At 39.0% G+C, this 13,360-nt stretch overlaps 1 protein-coding gene across 1 annotated transcript; it reads left to right on the plus strand.

Moving 5' to 3' along the window:
* The first annotated feature begins 2,691 nt into the window (after positions 1-2,691).
* Positions 2,692-9,546, plus strand: LOC128797656 (germ cell-specific gene 1-like protein). The gene is made up of 5 exons (XM_053960412.1): positions 2,692-3,001; positions 4,664-4,711; positions 7,086-7,238; positions 7,458-7,569; positions 9,291-9,546. The coding sequence occupies exons 1-5, from the start codon at positions 2,692-2,694 to the stop codon at positions 9,544-9,546; spliced, it is 879 nt and encodes a 292-aa protein (XP_053816387.1).
* The last annotated feature ends 3,814 nt before the right edge of the window (positions 9,547-13,360 follow it).

The raw sequence follows: 13,360 nt of genomic DNA on the forward strand, positions 1-13,360 counted from the left end.
TATTTTATAAATATTTATACATATATGTTTTATATATTGAGATATATATATACACATATATAGATATAGGTATATATTTTTAATTTTTATATATTTATATATTTATACATATATAGAAATATGTTTATATTTACATTTATTTATACGTGGGTAGATATATGTATATGTTTTAATAAATATTTTTATATATGTATATATACATTTATGTATTTATACAGATAATGGAATCCAGTTCCACAAAAACACACATATCCATTTATACATATATAGATATATGTGAATATTTATATTTTTATATATATTTAGACATATTTATACGTATATAGATATCTGTATATATTTTATAAATATTTATACATATATAAATATATATTTTATATATTTATATATTTAAACATAGATCTATGTCTATTTTTTATTTATATTTTATATATTTATACATATATGGATATATATTTATATCTATTTATATACATATAGATATATGTATATTTATATTTATATTTATATTTATATTTATATTTATATTTATATATAGACATATACATGTATCTGTTTATACAGATAATGCAATCCAGCTTCACAAAAACACATATATCTATACATATATAGATATATGTATATTTTTATATATATGTGTGTATTTATGTATACATTTATATTTTTAGACATATGTATATTTGGACACATATATTTATACATATATATATATATATATTTATATATATGTATATATATTTAATATATGTATGTATATTTATATGCACCTCATGAAACCAATAAACGACACCTTAGAACACAGAAAAACTTTGTGTAGGCAGCTTGCTGACTCTGGTTCTCTATCAAAAAACAGCTCAGGAAAAGTTGGTTTTTTGCTTTTTGATCATATTTTGTCAAACACGCACAGCCAGTGCAGGATCAGTGAGAATCTAAACGTGAAAAAAAGCCAAAAAAATGCTTCCAGCCGTTAAGTTTTGCTACAATTCTTGTGATGTTCAGTGTTTTCTTCAAAGCTTCAGCTGCCAGGTGGATATGTTACCTGCATATATTCTGTTCACCTCTCTTTTTTTATTCCAGCAAAAATCACTGCATGTAACAACTTTGCTTGAAGGAAGGTCCAGCAAACCTATTTGTTCCTCTGTTATTTTCTTTCTTTTTTCACAGTTTAGACAGAACTTACCAATAAATTTCTCCTATTAAACAGAGCCATTCTTGCATGAAAAATTGATTTGAAAGTTGTGGTAGCAGCATTGCTAGGGAATGAGCAAAAAACTGTCTCTGTGAAACCTCTCAGACTGCAGTTGTCATCCAGAAGGTATCAGTGGTTTCACAAATATATTTAATTACAGCCATATGCAGATTAGTCACAGGAATAGAAACACAGATCAGTGTTTAATCCTTAGAAGGATTTCCCTCCCTTCCTCCCTCCTGCTCTCACACTTGCTCCCACTCCTGTTCTCACAAGTGCTACACCCTTGAGAAAAGGCAGCGAGACAAAGGTTTAGGAATTTTGGGTTGTGAGATTTGCTCTGCCTTTGTAGACCAGACCTGCTTAGTCTTGCACTCTCTAAGCTGAGCTTTTCATAACAACCTAAAGCAGGCATTTACACTGTTACCCTTGAGTTTCATGCTGGGACTCATCTGCTTCTCCAGCTCTGACATCTTTGGGTAGAGAGTTGTCTTGAAAATCCAAATTATTTTCATTAGAAGGTACGTGTGTGACTTCAGTGTCTGTCCTGAGGAACCATTCTCCCCCAAGGCACATGTCTTGCTTTTACAGTTGTAAAATGAAGCAGTGAATTACTCTAACACCCCAGCTCCTTTAGGTTCTTTGCATATCTTACTTGTATCACCAAACAGGCAGGAAAAAAAAATATATATATATAACATGCCAAGGTGAGAAATGTTTCCTAGATAAAGGAAAAAGAAATGCTATTTCACAGAGTGAGAAGATGCACATATCAAATAAGAATAATTCAGCATTTTCTCTAATGTTTCACCTCTCTTGGGCAAAACTTATGTTATGTGTTCATGGGGGCAGACTGGACAGTGCCCAGGAAACCATCAAGAGCAAAGTCAGGTAATTTATGACTTTTATTTGTCACTGGTGGAGCTCTGAACGTAGGCAGCCACCCTTCTGGTGCTGCATGCTGTGAAATGCTGCAGCTGACCAACCAGTTTTAGCTCCTTGCGAGTTTTTTTTATAGCAAGAGCCACAGTTGTGTTCAATTTAAAGTGTTCAGTGTCACAGGAGCATTTGGAACTGTGAGGTTTTGTTTATTCCTTAGCTAAGGAATAGAGGGATTCCATCAGTGTGACTCCAATCAAGGTAAACAGGCATGTTTTGTTTGTATAAATAAAATTTTAGTGATTGCACAGTGGGGTGCTTCCAATGCTTCTGTGCTCTGTGTATGATTCATGGGGCAAATTATCATTTATTGTCACAATTCCTTATACTTCTTTCACAATACATTGCTGCCAAGCAACACTGTCCTTTATTCTTAATCTCCCCTGCCACATGATTTCTGGTCATGCCCAGATCTCTGCTCTCTGCCTTAAACTCCTAAGCTAGCACAATTTTGTGGGAGGGATGAAGGATGGGATGGTGAAGGCAGGCAGGTGTTCCATCAGGCAGATGCACGAATTTGCAAAAGGGAGTTTCTGGAATAATCGCTGGTGCAGCTGTGGGAGATGCCAGCCTCCATGCCAGAGGCAGACAGGAGGCACAGAGCCTCAGCAGCATTTTCTCTGAGTTTCCTCTCTTTAGTCTTCTCTATCACAGCTTTCAGCAGCAGTTACTGGTGTGAAGGGACGAGGAAAGTTGCCAAACCCTTCTGCAAAGGGGACAGCAAAGGGGATCTGTGCATCCGCTTCAACAGCCCCGACGGCAACAGCAGCCAGGCTGTGCAGTACATCTGGGAGACAGGGGATGACAAGTTTGTGGAGAAGAAGTTCCATGCTGGCATCTGGTATTCCTGTGAAGAAATGATCAATGAAGAAGGTGAGTAAACCCGTGGAAATTTATTTGATTAAGTGATCGTGGTTCTTCCTACTAATTTGGTGCGTCCTTCCCTTCTGCTTCATTACTGCCGAGGTATTTTATGGTGTTTACATCCTTAAAAAGTTGCTCTTCTCTGGCAAAGGGGACCTTAGAGGGTGCTGTCTAGTCAATTCCTAAAAAATTCCTAATAAATTCTGCAAGGAACATTATGGTGACAGGTTGTGGTTTTGAGTTAGCTGACAGGTTGTGGTACAGATGAAGATTATTTGTTTTTTATTCTACTCACCATAACAGCAAGTCAAATGACATTAACAGGAAAGCATTTCATTTTTTCCAGTGGTTCTATTCCTTTAGTCAAAAATGAATAAATTTATTTTAATAAAATAATTTCTTCTGATATAAATAATTCCTTCTGATATAAATAATTCTTTCTGATCCCCTATGACAATATATAAAACACAAACTGATTTTATTTTTTACATCATTTGCACTAATATATCTGTGGGATCTAAATTAGTTCCTGGATTTCCTCTTGAGCACAAGTATTTCTACTTTCTAACTGTGATCTCACCTTGCATCAATCAAAGCAGAAGAAGATTATTTTCATCCTGCCAAAACATGACATGGAGACTTACTCGCCATAAGTGGTGGCATTTAATTGGGGCTCACTCTGCATATGTAAAATATTATTAGAATGAAATTATTGAAATATTTTTCATATTTATATGAAATTATTAGCTTGCCATTACAGAAACTTTCTAGTAAATTTTGGGGAATTGCTGGTTCAAGAATTCAAGCATTTCTTGTAAAACCAAATCAACATTAAGTTTTTCCCTTGGTTGTCCTGATCAGTTTACAAGCCCAGCTAGAACAGAACTTCAGAGAAATCAAAGCAGCTGTCACCTATGCCATAAAATACAAATATTTTCACAGTCACCTGTCCTGAAAGTCCAGTTCTACCAGAAGTTCTTGCAAGTTATGCAGTTTTAAGGGGAAAATGTCAAAGCTCAGAGCAAACTACGTGTCCAAAAGCCACCTTTTACCCATGCTATGGGTTCCAGGGTTGTGTAATTTGAGCATCTGCTATGGAAGCTCATGTTTGGAAGCTCATGTTTTCTGACTTGGTGCAGTTAGGAGCTGGAAAAAAAAAAACACCCAGCATGTCCAGATCAGAGAATTAATTCCGAGAGCTTTGTTCACAGCATCTGTGTGGGGGGCAGGAGGTCATGTGGGTTTGAAAATCAAAGCTTACAGGAAGAAATTGGAATGAAGCTTAGAGGGAATTTGTGTGAGCAGCAGCCTTGCTGCTGTGAGGAGAGCAGCTCTGCCCTAACAGGAGGATTGCTTCCAGGCTGCCACTTCTGCAAAGGAATTTTCCTCTCCTGGCTTTCACAGCCACCACCCCCCATGGAAATCAATGCACAGCCTTTCTCTAAGTCTTCCAGGCTCTGGGTCTGCCTTGAAGGAGTCTGTGAGGAATCTCTGGTTAAAACCCAGGAGAAGGTTGATGTGCCAGGGTCTCTGTGTACACTAAAAACAGCTTCTCCTCATCTTCTCACTTTCCGCTCGTATTTTGCATTTTCTTCTTCCGATTAAACTATTTCTTTAGATCATTACAGAACACAAAATAATTCTGAATTTGATTTTTTTTCTTTTTTTTAGGTGAGAAATGTAGAAGCTTTATCAGTCTGACTCCAGCTTCTGACCGAGGTAGACACACATATTTTTGTCTGTAGTCAAAACTTCCCTGATCACACATACCAATATAAGTGTTCTGCATTAAATTAAATGAATCAATTTCAAAAATGCTTTCTTTAATCATAAAGAGTATTTTTTGTCCTTTATTTAGTTTTCCAATTTCAAAATGCAGGTAATATGACTTACAATATCAATGTATGCCTTTCTGAAGATGCACCACTTGAATATGAATGGCTTTTGAAATTTGAATGTGGGTACTTGAAGTCAAAATTTGTACATTTTTGCCCTCTGTCTCCTCATACCTCCTTATTTGCAGCCAGGAATTCTGTGGCAGTGTGTGAACATCCACCCAGGAGGTTTTTGTGCTGAGGGGATTGAGGGAGCTGTGCTGTGCACCAAACCAGCCTTGGTGGAATCTCAATCCCCTCCCTGGGCCTTACTCAGAGCTGTGAGGAGACATTTCCATGCTCTTCTTCCAAAGAATATTCAATAATTCTTAATAAAGAAAAATTAATTCTTAACAAAGAATTATCATTCTTAATACGGAATATTTCCAGTATTCTTACAAAACATTCCTGCAGATGCTGCTATGTGCCTTCCTCTTGATCCCCAGTATGAAAACATCAGTCCATCACTGACCTGATCAGACCAATCACTTTACAAGTGGCTGATCCAGAAAAAAACCCCAAAACTTGTTCTTCCCAACATTCTGGGACTGCAGTATTTGCCTGGATATGCAATTTCAGACTCTTGGAGAAGGAGAAATATTCAGTCTCTGAAGGCCACTCTTCCTTCTGCCTGCTGCAGCTCATCACAGTGCTTTAACAGCATCACAGAATATTGTAGCATGAGAAAAAAATATAAAAAAAATATAAATGAGATGTGGGTGTAGTCACACAGAAGTGAGGGGTGTTTCTGGGCCCTGCCTTGAGAGTTCCTCACAAGGAAAACTGCTGGTGGGCACAGAGCTGAAACTCCCTCAGAACAGCATCAGCAAAGGTCACAGGCACTGGCAGGCCAGATGGAGAGAGCCAGGAAGCATCTAGGTACCTAAAAACCAGAAATCTCCCCCTGGGTAGTGAAACCCTGTGTGGAAATCCTGCCCAGAAGAGGTTTGTGTTCTGCACATGGGGTGTGATCCAAACCCAGGGTGCAGCAGGCTCAGCCTCCCCGAATTTCTCACCCCTGGGTCTCACACACAGGGCTGATCGTGGTGGTTCAGTGCATTTCTTACAATGGCTCACTGACCAAAAATGTTAAGATGCAAAACTCTCACAGCTGGAGCAGCCAGAACTGTTGGGCAATGCAACATCTGGAGTTCCTGATGAAAATCACAATTTTTTACTGAGATAGATTTTCTGGAGAAACAAACCATGTCCAAGAACACCCACGCATAGCCTGGCCCAAGAATTTAATGTCTAAATGACCCATGAATCAATTGTCCAAGGCAGCATTTGGAGTTACACAGCACACAAAACGTTGTCTCCTGCCCTAGGTGGTGTCTGGTAATCAAGGATGTGTCCCAGCAGTGTTTCAATTATTAAATTATGATTGTTTGTGTACATCTTCACGTGAAATCACTGCTTGAATCTACAACCAGGTGTCGCAGGACACATTTGGTTTTTAAAAAGTTGGGGGAAGACCATTTGCCAGACCTTGCTACAGCAAATTTGGACACAAGGAGGCCTCCAGCTCCCGGCTGTGGGACATGAGCATGCCAAAGGTCAGACAGCAGGCTGAGAGACTTTAATGGGAGGATTAACTTCTTGCATAAGATGTAATTACCAGATCTCCAAAAAGAGAGGAATTAGCAGATAACTAGGGAAATGAATCTCAGCAAAACCTGGAGGCTGTCTGGGCTCATGAATGCTTCTCTGTCCAAAAAAAAATCAAGATCCTATTTGGTTCTAAGTTAAGCCTGTGGGGAAGATTTATTGAATGACTGGACCCACAGGCAGCGAAGGTGAGTGCATGGCCTCCAGGTTGTTAGCTGGGCCTGCTGCTCCTCTCTGCACTCAGAACCATCAGCAGTTCTTTTTATATTACCTTTGGTTCTTTTTATATTACCTTTGGTTCTTTTTATATTGCCTTTGGTTCTTTTTATATTAACTTTGGTTCATGGTGATTTTAGGGTAGCTACTGAGTACAAAACCACACTGTCCCACCTTGCACTGTAAGCTTCTGAGTGTGTAGCAGGAACATGCAACTGCTTTTCCAATAATTATAATCTGGGGTGTCCATTGACACTGAATATTCTCATTATCACAGCATCCTCACAGCCCCTGTGCTTCTGTTTAACTTTGCATGAACAATACAAATGAAGAAGGAAATGGTGAAAATCTGAAATGATTGCTGATAATATCGGTGCTGTTGATTTGGTTTCCAGGGGTTTTATGGCTGTCTATTGTAGCAGAGCTTCTCTACGTGGTTTTGCTCCTGACTGGGAACATTCTCATGTCAGTAGAAATATGCTACTACAGCTCTGTCATTGATGGGCTGAAGATCAACGCCTTCTCTGCAGTGGTCACTGTGTTAGCAGGTACACTTAAGCATCTCCATTTCACAAAGTGAAGCAAAATTTCATGGGAAAATATTATTTTCAAAAAATCATTTCTTAATGTTGTCTATTTCGAATTTTAGATTTGTGGCTTTTGCTATCTTCAACTTAATTGTTTTAATTTGATAATTTTTCATTTAGTTGTCAGGTTGGTTGCCAAAGACTAAATAACTAATGTTATTATAACATTGTATTTTTTAGGTCTTCTGGGCATGGTTGCTCACATGATGTACACAACTGTATTTCAAATGACTGTAAATCTTGGTCCTGAAGACTGGAGACCTCACACTTGGGATTATGGCTGGTCCTATGGGTACTAACTGGTTTATGTTTCCTTCTTCCATTACATTTCGGTCACTTCACCCTATGTTCAAGGAATTATACCTAATTTATAAGCGATGCCTTTACCTTATTTCACTTCTGAGGATGCAGTTCAGTAACCAGGTGTCGTTCTTGTCAAGCAGTCATCTTAAATTATTGCCCAGACTGTGTAAGTTTGTGTTTGTATAAGTTTGTGTTTGCCATCCCTCAGACAGTACAGAGAGGTCCAGCTGCCCTGCATGAAGCACAGGTTCTTCTCCAGACACATCACACCCAGGTTTGATAAGGCAGAGGTTCCTCTCCAGACACACCAAACCCAGGGTTGATAAGGCAGAGATTCTTCTCCAGACACATCAAACCCAGGTTTGATAAGTCTTCTCCAGACACACCAAACCCAGGTTTGAAAAGGCAGAGGTTTTTCTCCAGACACATCAAACCCAGGTTTGATAAGGCAGAGGTTCTTCCCCAGACACACCAAACCCAGGTTTGATAAGGCAGAGGTTCTTCTCCAGACACACCAAACCCAGGTTTGAAAAGGCAGAGGTTTTTCTCCAGACACACCAAACCCAGGTTTGATAAGGCAGAGGTTCTCCAGACACACCAAACCCAGGTTTGATAAGGCAGAGGTTCTTCTCCAGACACATCACACCCAGGTTTGGCATTCTCACCTCCCAGGACAATTGTCTTGCCTAAGTTGTTTAAAACTCTTCCAGCTTCAGTCATTTAGGCTGACATTTTCCTATCATATGTATGCTTCAGACTGTTGCATCTGCCACATTTCACAGAATCACAGAATTAGCCAGGTTGGAAAAGACATTTGAGATCATCAAATCCAACCTGTGATGTAACATTACCTTTATCAGCTAAACCATGGCACTGAGTGCCACATCCAATTTTCCTTAAACGCCTCCAGAGATGTTTTCCTTAAACACCTCCAGCCCATTCCAATGCCAAACCACACTTTTTGTGATTTTTTTTTTTTCTAATATCTAGCCTAAACTTCCCCTGGTGCAGCTTGAGGTTGTGTCCTCCTGTCCTGTCACTGCTCCCTGGGAGAAGAACCCGACCCCACCTGGCTGCACCCTCCAATTTGTGCTCATGTGGCCATATTTTTACATGCTGCTTTTAATTTCACACGTTTTTAACAAATTGTATTTCAATATATATTTTTTTTAGTTCTGTCTCCTTAGGGGTTTACTTTTAACATTTCAGAGTTGACGCCCTTGTCTCTCTGTTTACCACGCCATGCATTTTCTCAGGAATGCATTTCAATGCTCTGAACCTCCTTTGCCCAGATATTTAATAGCTCTTTTTAACACTTTTGGGTAACTCACATTTTTCTCAGTGTCCCCTGTGAGATTTATACCCTTAATAACTGCACCTTTTAACTTTCTATGCATTCCTCGTTTTTTTTTATAAAACCCCTTTCTGATATTAAGCTCTAAGCTTAATAGAGAAGTAAAGCTTAAATAGAGAAAATGGAGGTAGGGTTTCATTAAACAGGAATGTTAAATGTAGATATTGCAACAAATATGTAGAGGTCTGTAAATGGTCATTGACCAAGAGTATTTCTTCTTCACCTAGCCTGTTCATCTTTCTCTAATACACACCAACACAATCACACCTAAGAGGTGTTTTCAAAAATAAAATTTAAGGACTTGAATATGAAAATGCCCTGCTAATTTCTGCTAATTTTTGCTTTTTTGTTTACAGCCTTGCATGGACCTCCTTCGCTTGCTGCATGGCTGCAGCTGTCACCACTATTAACAAATACACAAAAACTATCTTGGAATTCAAGCACAGAAGAAAAAAGCTGGAAAGGAGCTTTAGGATTCAGTACAGGTTTCCTGACCACACAGCTCCAGAGAAGGTTTGCAATGTGTATGTGAACTCTTTCCAAAACACCACAGATGACCCCACACATGCATTAAGAAGTCTGCGTCACCTGGCCACGATTTCAGTCCTGTAAAGCTGAACCAGATCTCAAAGCATTCTGTAAATCATAATCCTAGATCCAAACAAAACAGTGCTAATGAATAAAATCTATCAATGTGTAGCATTATTTATTTTTCTTAATAAAGAAATTGTATTTCCTGGATGTTTCAAGGAAGCCTTGGTATTGGAAAAGAAGTGGCTCAATTCACATAACAACAGTGACACAGGTTCCCCCCAGGTCTAGATTTTAAGCAGTTTCTAACGGTGATAGAGAGTATGGGAGTTTGTTAGAATTTTTGAGCATCACTCCACCCTGATTCTTTATTTAAAAATGTCTTATCTGCCACCCTGCTTCTCATGGGTTTTGGTTTCAGGATGGAATTTTTTACAGTCTTTTTAATAAAGTGCATGGCTTGGATAATTTTTTGTGGTGGAAGGTTCAGTCTCTCCAAGAAAACCTGTGAACCTCAGCTTATGGTTCAAGAGTTTCACCACACACAGAGTGGATTTGCTGTGAAAGGAAGGCTGGTAGAGGGAAGAGGTTTCAGTGTAAACACTTACTTAAAATAAGAAGGCAAAATAAAATCTGGAAGATTGATAAGGAGTCAAACTGAAATCTGAAAACTACCTGGTTGTGGACAGCACACAACTCACCTACAGAACTCTCCAGGAATCATTCTGGGAACAGAGTCAGAAAGAATCGAAATTTGATTTATACATTTATACAGGAAGAATCTATAATCACATTAAAGATGGGGAGGTGAAATGATTGCAATAATCACAGATCAGCAACATGGAGCTTCCTCATGGAACTGAGCCATGGGCCTGCTTGGCTGGACACCAACTTTTCTTCACTGTTGGGTGATTACTCCTGTTATTGAGCCCCTTGGGCAACTCTGGGTGGCAGAGCTCTTACACAGTCTGCTGAGCAGCTCTGGGCTTTGCAAAAGTCACTATATATCTTTATTCAGGCAATAAATACAGTTTGAGCTTGTTATGCCAGCAGAATCTGTAACAGGTCAGGTTATGGCCAGTGATAAGGTGGAGCTGATAACAGAGAAGCATCATTAAGTCAGAAAAAAAAAAAACATTAGTGGTAAGAGAGGAGAGTTTTTGTGCATGTATTGAATATATGCAAGAAATGAGATTTCCTGACCTCGTTGGCAATAGGTCCCAAAACTTCACTGCTGCAATTGTAAAAACAATTTCCTGTATCAAATCAGAATGTCATGTGCTGCAGTTCGTGTCCCTTACCTTTTCTATTTCTACTGTGCATATTTGAGAAGAATCTGGCTCCATATTCCCTACACCATCCTACTAGTTGGGTGCAGATAGCAATAAGCTTTCCTCTTTAAGCTTTAGAAAAGTCTGTCTTTATCCTTTACAGTGCTCTGAAACTGCCACCTTCAGTCCAGCAGGGGAACAAAGCAGTTGCCAGAGAGTTTGGTGCCCACTCTGTTAGGAGCAGTCTCAATCCCTTGACCAAAACACAAGATCTTGATTCCTTCCCCTCGATTCACTCATTTCTTTGTCATGGATATGTTTCTAACACCTTCAGCAACAGAGGAATTATTTCTGATTCCATCTGACTTTCTGCTTTTTGTCAACCCTAACTCTTTTTACAACAGATTTTTACCCATCTCATGCTGTTCCTGAGTGTCATGGAAGAATTTCCAAGGAACATACTTGGTTGATGCCTACAAGTCCTTTGAAAAATCCAATTTATGCAAGTGCCTTATTTTTTGTTTTTTTCTTAGCCTGCATGTTACTAACACAGCCTGACAGTCTCTGCCATATGCTGTTTCCTCAGGATTGTTTCTTACTGGTTTGCATGCATATAAAGTGCTGTAGGTGGGCAAGGGTTTTTGAAATAATTGTGCAGTAAGAATCCATCCAGATCCATTCTTAAAGCTCAAACTGTCTGTTTTTCTCATGCTAACCATTCAAGAAGCTGCATGTCTTCTGCTGGATATCTGATAAATAAATTCACCTGAATTTATGATGAAATGCAAGATTTCTTATCCCTATTTGTAAGCCACAATTTTATACTCTGTCTCTTATTTTAAGTTTTGACACCCAGTAAGTCCTGGAACCACATTATTTGAAAGCAGAGGAAAAGCACCAGCAGCATTTTTATTCTGATTCATTAGATCCAATCAATTTTGATGAATATGGCATCTCAGTAAATTTCACACACAGATCTACAGCAGTCCTGGTTACCACTGGAAGCTAATGAGAGAAATAGGCACCTCTGGGATGCAATTCCTGTTATCCTGAACTCGTCTTAATATTTCTTTTTCTTATCATTCTCACTTGAGAATAGGATGATAAAAAATATTTTTATGTGCAACATATATCCACAGGTGAGAGAGCAAAACAGAGAACAACAAATGAAACAGAAAACTTCAGATTAAATAATAGATTTCCCCAGAGGGAAAAAAATATTGTGTCTGAAATACCAGTGGAGAAACCTCATCTTCAAGATGAGAAAAAGCCACTGAATTAGAGAAAATGTGACCCATTTAAAAGGTCATCTAATCCTTCTTTTCTTTTAGGCAGGATAAACTAAAGCTACATTGCTTTTTTACAGATGTTTCATTAATCTCTTCTTTAAAGCTTCTGAAGACAGGCATTTGAAAATTTCTGTGGCAATTTCTCCTTTGTGCTTAACTATTCTTAGCAGAAAATGCTGTCCCTGTAAATCTCCTAGGCAGTAATTTTAGCACATTGTCCTACTCCAGCAGGCATGGAGAACAGTTCAGTCCTGCCTTCTCTGCAGAACATTTTAGGAATTTGAAAATCATTACGATACCACTTTCTTCTACTTTCTACATAAAAAAACCACATCTGTTTATTGAAACTTTCTTGATGGGATACTGGTGTTATTTTACCTCTTGCACTCTCACTGCCTTCGGCTGTGGCTCCTTGAACTGCTCAATGTTGTGAAATGAAATTGTGTGAAGAATTTCTGCTGATCTCTAGGATGTGCAAAATGGAGCAGAAGGATTATCCAGCTTATTTTAACATGTAATCCACTTGTTTTTACAACAAAGAAGGACAATAATAGAAATTATAGAAGTCACAGAATGGTTTGGGTTGGAAGGGACCTTAAAGAGCATCTATGTCATTTCACCCATGGCAGGAACAACTTCCACTATCCCAGGTTGCTCCAAGCCCCATCCAACCTGGCCATGAACATTTCCAGGGATGGGGCAGCCATAAACAATACTGGTTCATGTTTATCTGGGATGTCCTGTGGTGCCTGATCCTTTTCTGATGAAATTATGCTTATTCTGCATCTTGCTCTTATGGAAATGTGGAGGACTTGGCTGTTGCTGAGGTACAGAAACAAACAGAACTGAGATCACAGCAAATGCCCATTGGTTTGAAGGAGCAGAGCTCTGCTCAGGACCATGAACACTTTGAACAAATGATTGTTTGACTTCCCAGTGAAGGCAGAGTCGCTCACACTACAATAAAACCCCAGTGCTACACCAGAAAATGGATGGAGCTCCCGCAGGTGCTGCAGGAACTGACCCCTCCACCCCCGAGGTGAACACCTCCCTGAGCCAGGTTCCTTGAAGCCAGAGCAATTCAATTAGAGCTACAGCAAAAGGTGCATGTCCCTGCAAGATGACAGACATTCCTTTGCCCTCAGAACTCCTTTTGTGTTTGGTGATTGTGTTATCAGTGAGGTATAGAAGTGCTGGAAGTTGTGGGAGCAATGGGACTTGTAGCAGCAAGAGCAGTTTGGTTCCAATGGCACATTGTCATAATCCCTAAAAGCAGAAGAGCAGAAGCTCTATAGATGATTGTGTGTGTCAGTGATAGTGGTGTTATTCTACTCA

The sequence above is a fragment of the Vidua chalybeata genome, chromosome 19, assembly GCF_026979565.1.
Source record: "Vidua chalybeata isolate OUT-0048 chromosome 19, bVidCha1 merged haplotype, whole genome shotgun sequence".
Taxonomy (NCBI): Eukaryota; Metazoa; Chordata; class Aves; order Passeriformes; family Viduidae; genus Vidua; species Vidua chalybeata.